This window comes from Microtus pennsylvanicus, chromosome 2 (genome assembly GCF_037038515.1).
Source record: "Microtus pennsylvanicus isolate mMicPen1 chromosome 2, mMicPen1.hap1, whole genome shotgun sequence".
Classification (NCBI taxonomy): domain Eukaryota; kingdom Metazoa; phylum Chordata; class Mammalia; order Rodentia; family Cricetidae; genus Microtus; species Microtus pennsylvanicus.
In genome coordinates this window covers 143074135-143089308 of record NC_134580.1, presented here as the reverse complement: position 1 = coordinate 143089308, position 15174 = coordinate 143074135, and the positions used below count along the sequence as shown (strand labels likewise).

At 49.9% G+C, this 15174-nt stretch overlaps 1 protein-coding gene across 1 annotated transcript; it reads right to left on the bottom strand.

The window, feature by feature from the left end:
• Positions 1-13018: 13018 nt before the first annotated feature.
• On the bottom strand, positions 13019-15093 carry Mocs3 (molybdenum cofactor synthesis 3). The gene has a single exon (XM_075963155.1). It carries the CDS (start codon positions 14952-14954, stop codon positions 13578-13580), a length of 1377 nt encoding a protein of 458 aa, XP_075819270.1. The 5' UTR covers positions 14955-15093; the 3' UTR covers positions 13019-13577.
• Between the last annotated feature and the right edge of the window lie 81 nt (positions 15094-15174).

Here is a 15174-nt window from a genome sequence, read left to right as displayed (position 1 = left end):
TTAAGGGCAGATTGCCTGGTTTCTATGGCAAGCTAATGTGGCTACGGGGATTAAAGGTGTGTGTCATTGCTGCCTGGTCTGTAAGGCTGACCAGTGGGACTGTTTTACTCTCTGATCTTCAGGCAAGCTTTATTTATTAAAACACAAATGAAATGCCACTACATGTGCTTGCCCTGGTTTATAGAACCCCAGAAAGAGGGCGGGTTTGGCTTGTGAATATACCTCAGGCTGCTGTGCTGGCTAATTTTATGTCAAACTTGACACAAGCTAAAGTCATCTGAGAGGAGAGAGCCTTAATTAAGACATGCCTCCTGGGGCTGGAGAGATGACTCAGCAGTTAAAAGCACTGTCTTCTAGAGGTCCTTAGTTCAATTGCTAGCACCCACGTGGTGGTTCACACCTGCCTGTAACTCCAGTTCCAGGGCTTCTGACGGCCTCACACAGACATACATGGAAGCAAAACACCAATGTACATAAAACAAAAGTAAACTAAAAAAAGAAAAAGAAAATGCCTCCATAAGATCAGGCCATAGGCAAGCCTGTAGGGCATTTTCTTAATTAGTGATTGACGGAGGAGGGTCCATCTCATAGTGGGCAGTGCCATCCCTGGGCTGGTGGTCCTGGATTTTATAAGAAAGCAGGCTGAGCAAGCCATGGGAAGCAAGCCAATAAGCAGCCCCCTCCATGGCCTCTACATCAGTTCCAGCCTCCAGGGTCCTACCCTGTTTGAGTTCCTGTCCTGACTTCCTTCAGTGAAGGACTGCGATGTGGAAGTATAAGCTAAATAAACCCTTTCCTCCCCAATTGCTTTACAGTCATGGTGTTTTGTCGCAGCACTAGAAACCCAAACTAAAACATCTTCTGTGATCTGTTTTGATTTACATACATGTTCCTGTGCCCCTCTCTTTAGCGCACATATACTAATGGACCTGGACGAGGAATAGTCTGAAGTTCACTGGCTTTCCCTGCCGAGCCATTGAGACAAGTTCATTCCTTGCACTTTACTGCCACCTACTGGTAGTTTTCAAAGTTACAACTCGGATCAGGACGTAAATAGCCAGCCTGCTTTGGTAAATAGCCAGATTCCACACATTGCCTTAAAAGCATAAAGGTTGGTTTGATTTGGTTTGATTTGGCTTGCGACAGGGTTTCTCTGTGCAGCCCTGGATGTCCTGGGACTCTCTGTAGACCAGGCTGGCCTCAAAGATTTTCCTGTCTCTGCCTCCTGAGTGCTGAGATTAAAGGCATGCACCACCACCAACTGGCTTGTTTCTATTCTTCAGAGAGCATCTCATGTAGTCCAGACTAGCCTAAAACTCACTACACGTTGGAGCAGTGACCTTGGACTTCTGATCTTCCTGCTCCCACCTCCCTATACTGCAGTTCCAGGTGTGCACCACACCCAGTTTAAGTGTACACACACTTGCACATCTGGGAGATGTCCTCTCTGCAGCTCTTTATTTCCCATGGGGTTTTTTTGTGTGTGCCCTTCTGCATGGGCAAGGGACAGTTGGGCCATCACTCACAAGCATTCCACATCCACGGCTGGCTTCCTTCCAACCCGTTCCTACCTCCACTTAGAAGTTAGCCCCAAACTAGGACCTGTGCAAGCTTTCATAGCTCTGCATGGGCTCGAAGTTGGGGGATATTATTTTCAGGTGTGTGACTTTTGTTTACGCTGCATTTGTTTAACTCTGTGAGGCTGTGTTACTGTGCCTGTCTAAAACACCTGATGGTCCTAATAAAGAGCTGAATGGCAATAGTGAGGCAGGAGCAAGGGTAGGCGGGGCTAGCAGGCAGAAAGGATAAGCAGAAGGAGAAATCTGGGAGAATAAGGAACGGGGAACAAGAGGACAAGGAGAGGAAAGATATCAGGGGCCAGCCACCCAGCTACACAACAAGCCACAGAGAAAGAAGTAAAGAAAGGTATACAGAAGAAATAGAGAACGATAAAACCCAGAGGCAAAAAGCAGCCGGGATAATTTAAGATAAGACAAACTGGCAAGAAACAAGCCCAATTAAGGCCAGGCATTCATAACTAAGAATAAGCATTCGTGTGTGATTTATTTGGGAGCTGGGTGGCGGGCCCTTTAAGTGAGCCAAAAGAATAAAACATCCCATAACAGCCTGATGCTTCTCCATGCCCAAACAGTTCTTCGAATATCACCTCTGGAGGCTGACTGTCACCCCTGGCAACAGATGCCACCAATCTGCCCACCCTGCCCTCCTTGCTCCGTTTGCTTCCTCCTTGTTTACTGTTTCATACCTGGTACCCAGCAGAAAACCAGCCCCATCTCTCTCTGCATCCAACTTGACCATTACTCTCACACTTCATGGCAGAGTTTATCTTTTCAAATATCCCTTTTTAAGCAGGTATGATATGATACCACAGGCCAGCATAAGCAAGTATAAGATGGGGAGTTGACAGTTGTCTTCAACTACACATCAAATTCAAGGCTGACCAGGGCCACAGAAGATCCTGTCTCAGAAAAATAGAGGGCCGGAGACATGGCTCAGTAGTTATGAGCACTGGTTGTTCTTGCAAAGGATGTAGGTTCATTTCCCAGCACCCACATAGTGGCTCACAACCATCTGTACCTCCAGTCCCAGAAGACGCAATTATTTCCTCTGGCCTCTGCTGGCACCAGGTATAAACGTGGTACACAAATATACATGCAAGCAAAACACCCAAACATAAATTTAAAAAAAAACTCAAATAAATAAATAAAGCATATCTTTGGGCTTGAAGTTGGGATGTGTGCTAAGCAGTAGAGCACTTGCCTAATATATACAAGGCCTTAAGTTCAATCTTGGCCTCCAAGTGCTGGACAGGCAGAAACTGTGCCCGAATGAGATTCGAGGGAAAGCAGGTGAGTTACTTTAGAAATGGTGGGGTACACCCTGGGCACATTGGCATAGGATAGATACACAATGACCAGGCTCCTGCCAGCCCCCCACCCACCTGATTCAGGACACTCCTAGGCTTCTGACCACAGCTGCTGCCTGCCTAGCTCCCTCAGAAACTGCGACAGCAAATGAGGAGGGAGACGACAAAGGGTCAAGTCTGCCCAAGGTCACCCTGAATCTGCCAGTCTTCCTGAGCAGGAATTGTCCCCTCGACAGCTGCTCCAGACGTGTGTCTCTCACGTTCCCTCGTCTTGTGCCTTGCTTGGAGGTGGCTTGGTGGCTTTGACACCTAGAGAACGCATTTGCCATCACTCCCTCTTACCCACTGCTCCTGGCTACCGCGGGCACCATTTCTACAGTTTTAAGATGACAAGAGAGGTTGGTGCCAAGGGATGTGAGAGCCACTGTCACCCGCAAGTGTCAGCTTTTCCTGACGGTGAATGAAGTGAATGGCAGTGACAGGTGGAGTCCCTCGGACCTAGTGACCCCAGGAAGAAGCCTTGGGGCATCCACGGCATCAAGGTGGCACTCACCAGGAGACTCGGCATGTGTGAATCCCAAGGACAAAGAAAGATTGTGCTCCGAGGAACTGGGGATAAAAATGGGGAACACGGAGGCCCAGTTTGGGGTCTGAAGCAGCTGGAACAGAGCTGCCACAGAGAATGTCTTTGTCTGTGAGCCCAGCACTTGTAGTCTCGTTTTTCCTTAGGAAACGGAAGGGAGCAACCTCTGCTTCTTTGTTTTGCAGTAAAGTCTCTACCCTCCTGACTCTGCCAGTGCCTCCCTAGTGTTGGGATCACCAGTGGGCAAAAGAAGCAAGCTGTTGTTTGGGGGGCTTATTTCAATTTTTTGAGACAGGGTCTCACTGTGTAGCCCTGGATGTCCTGGAACTCAGTCTGTAGACCAGGCTAGCCTTGAACTCACAGACATCCACTTGCCACTGCCTCCTGAGTGCTGGGATTGAAGCATGCACTACCACACCTGGCTGTGTGTATGCGATTGTTCCACCTGTGTTAAAGTCAGAGCACAGCTGTGACAGTCAGTTCCCCCATGCCGTGTGTATCCTGGAGACTGAACTCAGGTGGCCAGGCCTGGCAGAAAGCCCCTTCTGTACCATCTCACCAAGCCCCTTTTGATATTTTTATTTTGAGACGGGGTCTCAGTTCTTGATCAGGCTGGCCTTGAACCCACTTGTAGGCCAGGCAGTCATTAAACTTGTGATCCTCCTGCCTCAGCCTCTATGTATTTTTCACAGTTTTCATTTTTGAGGTCTTGGGACCTTGCAGACTCTGAGAGGTTAGCCAGGCTGTGCAGACAGAAGTCAACTCAATGGGAGTTGGCGTTTCCCGTGCAAACCATCCTGGAGCCCACACCACAACCACATCCTCTTTGTGGGTTCCCATTGTCCATCTCCCTAAAGTCACCATCATTCCAGAGTCATCGGTAAACGATTATACGCCCTAGACCCCAGGGCCACCAGGTAGGTAATGTCAGTTCCTATATCTGAGAAGCCACTGAAGTTGTTCAAACTACCCAGTTCTGGGACGTCCCATGGATGCCATTATAAAGGCATCCATGTTTTCCTCTTCCTGGCTCAGCCTCCTGGCCCTGGCACTCACCTGCAGCTTCTCTTCTGATCTCCACTGGCACCATACACATACCCACATGCATACATACATGTAGGCAAAACTCATACGTAAAACAGATATTTACAAAAAGAAAGAAAAAAGTTAAACCGTTCCTCCCTTAAGTTGCTTCTCCAGGTATTTGGTCACACAATGAGAAAAATAACTAACCAATGGAGGAGGCAGGCGGTGACCAAGCTGACATGGCTCCCGTGTGGGCAGGAGGAAGCAGCCATGGGAGGAGGCATCTGAGGAAATATCCATCCACTTCATCAGGGTCCTGGTGATGCCGAAAGGGCCCTCCATAGCCTGATGGCTGTACCTGCAGCAGGAGGCCCCGCTCCAACAGCCTGCTCACAAAGGAGTGGACTCTGCTTAGATCCAGCTGCTGGCTGGAGTCTGGAGCTCAAAGGAGCTGCCGCATCTCTGCATCATGAGAAGGAAGTGAGTACACAGCACTCCTCCTGTGACCTGTGTACCTTGAACAAGGAGGCCAGAGTTTCTTTTGTCCTAGCGGTCACAGCTTCCAGGAGACATTGCTGTCAGGGTTTGCTGTGGAGCCAGTGTCTCTCATTCTGTACAGGGTAGTTCCTTCCCTCAAATGCCAGAAATGATCAAAACATTTTTTAAAGACCCTAATGTTTTATTTTATTTTTGCTATTTTGAGTCAGGGTCTCTATACATAACCTTGGCTGTCCTGAAACTCACTCTGTAGACTAAGATGGCCTTGATTTCACAATCATCTGCCTCTGTCTTCTGAGTTCTGAGATTAAAGGTGTGCACCCCCATGCCTGGGAAGACCTTCATATTTTAAAACTTTGCCCCCAGATGGAAACTTTTGGGCCACTGTTTTCTGAGAAAGGAATATGCAAACATATAGGGTTTTACTTTCTTCAGGAGCAACAATGAATGCCCAAGGTCAGAAGTCGTATTTTGGTGAGACCCATTACCACAGTACATCCCAGCCTTGATTTGTTACGTGGCCATGTCCTCTGTCTAGGGATTTCTCATGATCACTGGCACACTGCAAGGGCATAGGTAAGCAGCCACTGTGGTGACCTACAGCGTGAGAGCCCAAAATCTTGGTTCTGTTCCAGCCAGACTTATATTTTCAAGGTTATCATGTGTGTGTGTGTGTAGATGCTGGACACAGACTGCTTGCTTCTTGGCAAAGCTGTGGTGGTTTGAAAGAAAATGGGCAAGAAAGAAAAGAAAAGTGTGTGCACATCAGTGTTATGTACATGTGTGTGTTTGAGCATGCACACTCATGTGCACAAGCCAGAGGACAGCCTCAAGTATCATTCCTCAAGAGCGATCATCATGTCCTTAGGTTTTATTTTTCCCTTCCTTCCTTCCTTCCTTCCTTCCTTCCTTCCTTCCTTCCTTCCTTCCTTTCTCCTTCCTTCCTTTCCTCCCCCTCCTTTTTTTTTTAAGCAGGGTCTTTTACTGACCTGGATTTTGCCAAGTAGATGAGTTTAGTTGACCAGTGAGCCCAAGGGATCTGGCTCCCTGCACTTGAATTACAAACACACACCACCACCCAGTGGTAGCACACACCTTCAATCCCAGCACTCGAGAGGCAGAGGCAGGCAGATCTCTGTGAGTCTGAGGCCAGCCTGGTCTTCAAGAGCGAGTTCCAGGACAGCTAGGATTGTTACACAGAGCAACCCTAACTTGAAAAACCAAACACACACACACACAAACACACACCACCACCACCACCACCACCACACCTGCCTCTATTTTTAATCTGTGTTCTGGGAATCAAGCTCAGGCTCTTGCACAAGACAAGCGCTTCACCAAACTGAGCCATCTTCCCCAGATCCATGTTTTGGGTTTTTAACAGTTTGGCTATTTACCCCAGGCTGGCCTGGGACTTGCAGTCATCCCCCTGTCTTTGTGGGTCGCAGGTGTGGGCCCCATACCTGGCTTTCTGCTGTTTTAACAACGCTGACTGTGGGTCTGGGTTCTACAAGAAGCAGGTGGTGAAAGCACGGTTTTGCTCAGGCTCCTGCTTGTGGCTGGAGAAGGCACCCTTGGGTAGTACGATGGGCAGGGAGACAGCCTTGTGCTTACTTCCATTCTTTCACCCTTTGGAGGTCCCATAGGCTCGCTTGCCCTTTAAGATGCTGACACTGTTCTTTGAGAGTGTCAGCCTGGGCTGCTGCTGTGAGATTTTCCCTCTGCCTGGCACCGTGACCCCACACCGCCGGGACTGGACAGGATAATCAGCTAGGGAAGATGAATCTGGACTCCGGCTGCTTTTATCTTAGAACTCACAGGGCAAGGCATTTGCGCTCAGCCTTTTACCCTTTGGGACTTCAATGCACTTGCACTTTCAAAGTACAAGGCAGCCCTTGGACATGAACTTGACCCAGGGACTATGATAAAGACTTCCTATTGGAACCTGGATCTATTGCTGATTTTTCCTATGGGAGTTTATTTAATCTCATTCCCAAACCTCTGAAGAGCCACAGAACAACAAAGCTCAGTGTAAAGTGAGGTGGGAAAAATAACAGGCAATTCATTTTCAAAACAGGAAAGTGAGTAGCCTTTGTCTTAATTTGATGAGCGCATGTTTCTCCAGCCCAGGGCTGAGTCACTTCAGGATGTACAAGAAACACCAACGTGGTCTAACATGGTGGGCACACCAGTCAATCCCTGTGCTCCGGGGACTGAGGCAGCAGGAATTTTGCAAGCTTGAGTCGAGGATGGGTTACATTGTGAGTCCCAGAGCAGCCTGGGCTACACAGTGTGACACTGTTTCAAAGAAGCCAAAACAAAGGTCTAGGGAGGTGGCTCCGTGAGGAAAGTGCCTATTGGCCAAGCATGAGGATTTGAGTTAAGACCACAGCAACCTTGTGAAAAGCTGTCCCTGCTGTGGGTTGTCTATAACCCCGGGGTTGAAAAGGAGGAGACAGACAGATCCCTAGAATTCATTGGCCAGTCAGTCCAATCCAATCAATGAGCTGCTCGTGGCATGGAACTCTGGCTGCCATCTGCACACTCAAAGACACTTACACATGTGCACATACATGCACAGACACCAACAAACATCACACAAATAAGCCCGGAGTGCTTGCACAGGCCTTTAACCGCAGCTGGGAAAGCAATGCCAGGCCAGTCTCTGTGAGTTCCAGGCCAGCCTACCCTACTTAGTGAGATCCTGTCTCAAGACAACTAAATAGACAAAAAGGAAACTTGGCATATATTGGGGTTCAGGGAGTCAGGGTCAGGACTAGTCTGAGTCACTATTACCCTCGGGGTGTCCACAGGTTTGATAGCCGTACCTAAGGGTTGAGAACCAAAGAGCAAGAAGGCACCTCCTAGGACCCCTACTCATTCTATCCCTTCGCTGATACAGCCTAGAGCCGCCTGAGAGGAGAGCCCCAGTCTGGGGACAGCCACGATCAGACCACCCTGTGCGCATGTCTTCTGGGAATTGTCTTAATTGTTCATTAGTGTAGGAAGGCCAAGTCCATCCCATGGGCTGCACCATCCCCTGGGCAGATATCCTGAGCTGCATGAGAAAGCCAATTGAGCACAAGAAGCATCCTTCATGGTCCCTCCTTTCCTTCTCTGGCTGGAAAGTGAGTTCCTTGGCCAAAGGTAATACTGAATGAAATGGCAAGCAGGCCTGCCTTCAGGTCCCTGCCTTGACTGTAGCAGAGAAGGTGCTTTCTTAAAACAGTGGTCTCCCATCTGGACATCCTGTCAGACTCACTGGAAGTCAGTGGAGACAATCATAATGTTGTTTACATTTGTTAATTTATTTTAGGATTTATGTATTTTATGTGTATGGGTTTTCTGCCTGCACACCAGAAGCCATTGGATCTCATGGAACTAACTATTGACAGTTGTGAGCTGTCATGTTGGTGCTGGGAATTGAACTCAGGACCTCTTGAAGAACAGCCACCTCTCCGGTCTCATTATTTATTTACATATGCGTATGTCTGTGTCCGTGCCAATGCACGTGAAAGCATTCTCATGCCACTGTGCGTGTGTAGAGGTCAGAGGACAGCTTGTGGGAGTCAGTTCTTTCCTTCCATCTTGTGGGTCCTAGAGATTGAACTCAGGTTGTCAGCTTGGTGACAAACACCTTTGCCTGCTGAGCCCTCTCACTAGTCCAAAATGAAAACTTTGAGGCAGGTTATTTATGTGTGCCTGCACTGTCTATCGGAAACATAACAAGGGATCCTGGGGTGTCACTAACAACCCTAAGAGGTGGCAACTGTACAGTAACCCCAACACCCAACCCTAATGCTCTGGTCACTGGCTGGACGCTGCCCAGTGACAGGACTTGGAAGACCCTAGTCTCTGGCCTTTGCAGTCCCGATGGAGAACACTACTGGGGAAAGGTTTCTCAAGATCACACACATACACACATATACACACACACACACACCTGCGTAAGACCCCCCAGCGGGGAAGGCTGGTGTTGCCTTCTTTGCCTATGGGAGGGGAGGGTGCTGCACTCAGAGGCCCACATGCTGGGATGACAAACTCAAGAGGAAGTGGGACACAATGCTCTAGCAAGGCTGGCCAAGCCTAGGTGGGTACCAACCCCGAACCCATTATAAAGGGGACATTTTCACCTTAGTCCACCTGATTTAGTGTCTTTTTCATTTGGTTCTCAGCACCCAGCCAGAGGTGGCTCATATCCATCCCATCTCCAACCCTAGCTCCAGGGGATCCAATGCCTCTGGCCTCAATAGCAAAAACTATACACACATAATTAAAACAAAGAAAAAATTAAAAGCAGAATTCTCATCTCGAAACAGTTGACCTGTGCAGGCTACTCACACTACGTATTGGGCAGTGTGGAGTGCCACCGTCAGAGTCCTTCCTCTCTCCCCTCAATGCCAATAGGTACTTCCCCCCAACTGTGACTCTCAGAATGTCTATGGTGTGCAGTTCCCACTGTGCACTTGTGTGGAGTCACAGGCCCTGGCACACAAGGGCCTGGTGGCCCGACCATGAAATATTTCCTATCTTTGGTGCATGTTTGAGGTTATTGAACCCCACACTGAACTTGGGTCATCAGGCTTAGCGATAAGTAAGCATCTAAATTGCACATCCTTGTGTGATTTGTTAGTTGGCAATGAAATCCTTAAGCAGGGACCCTTCCTGTTACGCTACTGGTTGCAACCCTGTCCCTGATTTGGGTTTTGTTGTTGTTGTTGTTGTTGTTGTTGTTGTTTTTCTGTCGTGGGGATGGTTTCAAGGCAGGGTTTCTCTGTACAGCTGTAGCTGTCCTGGAACTCGCTCTGTAAATCAGGCTGGCCTCCAACTCATAGTGATCCTCCTGCCTGTCTCCCAAGTGCTGAGATTAAAGGCATGCACCACCACTGCCCAGCCTTGTCCCTGGTATTTAAGGACTCGCTCTCTTCTACAGTGCCTGGAGCTCTGGGAGAGCAAAAAGTGTGTCTGCCTTGATGACTTCGGAGTCCGCTGCTAGGGAATAGAAGGTGGTGGAAACTTTCAGGGAAGCTGCGTGGAGGCTGAGGCTCAGTCTAATAAGGAAGGACAACCAGAGTCCAGAGGCAAAAGCAGTTCTACCCATTTGCTCACTGCCCTAGGCTTCAAGAACATTCTCCCAAAGCCCTCTTGCCTGTGGAGCAGCAGGTATGGACATGGGCCTGTGGGCCTCTCCTGTGGCCTGCCATATGTCATGGCAGCTAAACTGAGTAGCAGTCCCCAGATGTAAGCGAATCTCTGCCCAGTTCACTGCGCATTAACCCTGACCCATTCAGCCGTTGGCCTATCTGTAAATCCCAGGGGTTCAGTGGCCATTTCAGAGTCTGATTAGCTATGACCACACAGGAGCCCAGGGAGAAGTTATTGACCCTGGACACTCTGAAGGGTCTGATGCATCTTAATAAGTGTGGCTCCACCTTGGAGCATGAGTTACATAATAAAGAACCTGTTAGTTGGGCATGATGACACATCTTTTAATCCCAGTACTGGGAGGCAGAGGCAGGCAGATCTCTGTGATCTCAAGGCCGGGCTGGTCTACATATAAAGTCCCATGCCAGCCAGAGCTACACGGTGAGACCCTGTCTGGAGAGTGAGCCTGTGGCTGCTCCCTACAGGTTCACTGCCTATGCTGTCTCCTTGGGAAAGGGGATTGGTTTGGGAGGGGAAAGGGACTCCTGAATCCCCAAGTTCCTTTGTCTAAGAGGGAGCTGGTGACAAGTGTGCTCAACTTGTGAAAAGCTTGGGCAACTTAGTGAAACCATAGCTTGGAATACCACAATTTTGAAGGACTCAGTGAAAGAAGGCTTGCCTAGTTGCATTAAGCTCTGGGTTCATTTCCCAGGGAATGTTTCTGTGTGTGCTTTCTGTACCGTCTCCGGTGTGATGCCTGCTAGACGTGTCCAGGATGGAGGCCCATGCTTGTCTGTGTCCACACCAGCACATCCCCATCCTTAAAAAAGTCTTCTCCTTTGCAGGCTGATTTGTCAACATTCAGGTTCTAACCACAAGGAGAAGCTGATTTCTTCCTTTTTATTTTTTTAGGTTTATTTTATTTGTATGAATGTTTGCCTACATACATGTCTGCACACATCTGTGCAGTCATCACGGAAGCCAAAATAAACTCTTGAATCCCCTGGAACTGGAGTTACAGGCAGTTGCGAGCCACCATGTGAGTGCTGGGAACTGAACTTGGGTCTATCAGGCAGTTACAAACACTTAATTTTTTTTTTTTTGATTTTTCGAGACAGGGTTTCTCTGTAGCTTTTGGTTCCTGTCCTGGAACTAGCTCTTGTAGACCAGGCTGGCCTCGAACTCACAGAGATCCGCCTGCCTCTGCCTCCCGAATGCTGGGATTAAAGGCGTGCGCCACCACCGCCCGGCAACACTTAATTTTTTAAAAGAGATTTGCTTATACTTGTGTATTTTATGTCTATGGGCGCTCTGGCTGCATGTACATCTGCAGGCCAGAAGAGGGCATCAGATCCCATTATAGATGGTTGTGAGACACCACGTAGGTGCTGGGAATTGAACTCAGGACCTCTGGGAGAGCAGCCAGTTCTCCTACCTACAAAGACATCTTTTGAAAAAAAAATTACTTGCCATCACCAGTTCATCAAAATAGCAGAGAAGTCTGACAAGGAGGCACACATTTGCCATCCTGGACAGCAAACAAGGCCCTGTGTCAAAAGTAAATAAAGGATTCCGAAACAAAGGCATGCAGGTGCATGGTACCTGGGAGTAGTTATGATACACCTGCTCCAGCCCACCATGCCATTCAGGGGATGCTGTCAGTGTGGCACGTGTCTCACAGCCAAAAGTAAAGCCTGGCCTAGCTTTGACTCTTACTAATCCCTTTCTTATTTAAAGAAAGAAAAAAAAAAGATTATCAGTGCTTTGAAAGAGGTGACTCTGGCCTACAGAGGGCTTTTTTTTTTTTTAGCTATAATGTTTTTAATCCTTTAAAAAAAAAAAAGTTCGTATCTGAGTCACGGCACCAAAAACATAAAAATAAATTTAAAAAGAAAAAAGCCAGAAAATGCAGAGAAGCTGGGCAGTGGTGGTACATGCCTTTAATCCCAGCACTTGGGAGACAGGCAGGTAGCTCTCTGAGTTCAAGGCTAGGTTGGTTTACTGAGGACTGGACAGTCAGGGCTACACAGGGAAACACTGTCTCGAAAAACACTGACCTGGCTATACACACTGGAAGTAGTGTGGACTGTCTGCCAGCTCATCAAACTATTTGTGGTACTGGAAATGAAGCCCAAATTCTTCGGCCTGCTACCACTGACTCTTACCTCCTTTTTACTTTTTGAGACAGGTCTCGGTCAGTTGTCAGTTGTACCCAGGCTGACCTTGGACACACTCTGTAACTCAGATAGGCCTTGAACTTATGATCCTCCTGCCACTGCCTCTAGAGTAGCTGGATAGACTGACAAGCAACAACGGGCCTAGTGAAACTGTTTACCTTGTAAACAAACATAAAAACACCTACATAAGCCGGGCGGTGGTGGCGCACGCCTTTAATCCCAGCATTTGGGAGGCAGAGGCAGGCGGATCTCTGATAGTTCGAGACCAGTCTGGTCTACAAGAGCTAGTTCCAGGACAGACTCCAAAACCACAGAGAAACCCTGTCTCGAAAAACCACAAAAAAAAAAAAAAAACAAAAAAAAAACACCTACATAAAAATTCAGAAATAAAGTGGATGGAATCAAAGTAGACAAAGGGGTAGGAGCAAAGGCTGGGATTTGGACTAGAAGATTCCAACGACAATGCAGTTAAGCAAATGTCTCATGTGTATGCCATTAAGGTGGACAAGGAAGCTAAGTACAAGAAAAATGCTAGCAACTTCTAAGGGAAGCTGATGGTCCATAAATCAGTTTCCTTTATTTTGCTATCAAGATTGCACTCTGATATTCATGGCAGGTTATTGAATGACCAATTTCCAGGTAATGAAAACACTCTGTAGTTATCTATGTCTACAGTGTATATCCTAACATTTTAATTAGAAATAAGACTCAAATATCTTTTTTAAACTTTTTTTTTTTTTATTTTAAAACGTTATGAGTAAGCCTGTGCACCAAGATCCTGCCTGGTGCTGGAAGAGGCAAGGAGACATCTGACCTCATGGGACTGTAGCTACAGACAGTTGTGAGCCAGCACATGAGTGATCCCCTCTGGGAGGGGCCAGCTAATGCTAAGTCACTTCTCCAGCCTCCCAAAGAATACCTTAGTGGGCTGAATGCAAGTGTACCATCTGTGAGTAATCCAATTAGACTCAGAGGAAGTAAAACTGCGTCCTAATTCCAGGCATAAAATGGATGGTCCAGAGCGCATTGTGACTGCAACAGAGGGGAAACAAAAACCCTGTCACATCCCAAGCTATATGCTGAAGGCACACTGTACAAGGGTCCCAGACACAAGGCAGCTCTCAAACAATTTTAGCCTGCTTTCTCAAAAACCTCCTTGCAAGAGTCTATTTGTTCAGAGGTCGTGGACCCAGGCTCTTCCCTACATGACTGAAGATCCTCGAGGTATCACAACCATCCATGTGACCTGCACGCGGCTCCCTCAGTACTGTGGAAACGACTCATCAATTTTGGCGGCCCAGGCCATGAGTCCCCCTACAATATCCTGAACGGTTAAAGAGTCTAGCTCTGGCACTGCCTTTAGGGTCTGCAGGACCCTCACGGCTTTTTGGGAGTCGTTCCCCAGTTTGCAAATCACATACACAGAGAGAGCAGCCCCTTCCTCCGAGCTTCGCGCCCCTTCCCGGAGGGCATCCCCTAAGAGCTTCAGGCTGTCGGCATCCCTCCGGTCCAGCTTATCCAAAGGGATGTGGAGGGCGTGCGGCAGACGACAGATGTCCACCTCCACTTGAGGCCGGACATCCAGCAACACGTGGGGCGCTCCGGAATCCAGAAGCCTCTTGTAATCGGTTACGGAAATCCGTTCCTCGGGGTCCAGGAGCTTCAAGACGCGGCACTTGTCTGTGGCCGAGGAGCCGCAGAAGGCCTCGTAGTCCTGCAGGCGGGTCACGGTGGGCTGCTGCCCGCAAACGGCACAGTCGGGCCGGCGACGCCGCAGCCGGATCCGGCGGAAGTGGCCGCTGAGGCCGTCGAAGAGCAGCAGGCTGCCGCTGTAGGACGGCCCGAGCCCGGCGGCGATCTTGAGCACCTCGAGCGCCTGCACGCAGCCCAGCACGCCGGGCACCACGCCGAGGACGCCGCCGTCGGCGCAGCTGGTCACGGTCTCGGCCGGGGGCGGCCGCGGGAAGACGCAGCGGTAGCAGGGCCCGCCGTCGCAGTGGTAGACGGTCAGCTGGCCCTCGAAGCGCAGCGCGCTGGCCGACACCAGCGGCCGGCCGGCCAGCACGCACGCGTCGTTCACCAGGTAGCGCGTGGGCACGTTGTCGGAGCAGTCGGCCACCACGTCGTAGGCGCGGACCAGCTCGAGAGCCCAGGCCTCGCTGAGCGCGCGCGCGTACGCCACGCATTCCACGGCCGGGTTGAGGCGGCGCAGCGCGGCGGCTGCCGAGCGAGCCTTGGCCTCGCCGGCCCGCTCCTCGTCGTGCAGCACCTGGCGCGCCAGGTTGCTCGTCTCCACCACGTCGTGGTCCACCAGCCCCAGGCGGCCCACGCCGGCCGCCGCCAGGTACTGCGCCAGCGGGCAGCCCAGCCCGCCGCAGCCCACCACCAGCACCGAAGCCGACGCCAGGCGCAGCTGACCGCGCACGCCCAGCTCCGGCAGCAACAGCTGCCGGCTGTAGCGGAGGATCTCGGCCCGCGACAGCTCGGCCTTGGGCAGCAGCGGCGGCAACGGGACCGGACGCTCGGGCTCCGGCGCAGACGCCAGGGCTGCAGTCAGCCTCCGCTTCAGCGAAGCCAGCTCTTCCTCGCGCCGGGCAATTTCATCCTGTAACGCCGCTACGTCCTCCTGGGCGGCCATGACAGTCTCTTCCGGAAGTAGCCTGGAAGTGACTTCCGCTTCCTGTTACCCATCTTATAGCGACGGGGAAGACTAAGACGCTTCCTAGAGCCTGAGGAAATGAAACGAACGGGTGTTTCCGGAGGAGACCTTCGGAGGCGACTTGAAAGAGTCGCAGAATCGGAGTCTTTCCAGGGAACCACATTGAGGCCTAGGAGAGCCAATACTCCCTCGGGCCCCG

Coding starts and splice junctions, on each gene's coding strand:
- Mocs3 (XM_075963155.1), bottom strand. CDS start 14,954: ATGGCCGCCCAGGAGGACGTAGCGGCGTTACAGGATGAAATTGCCCGG.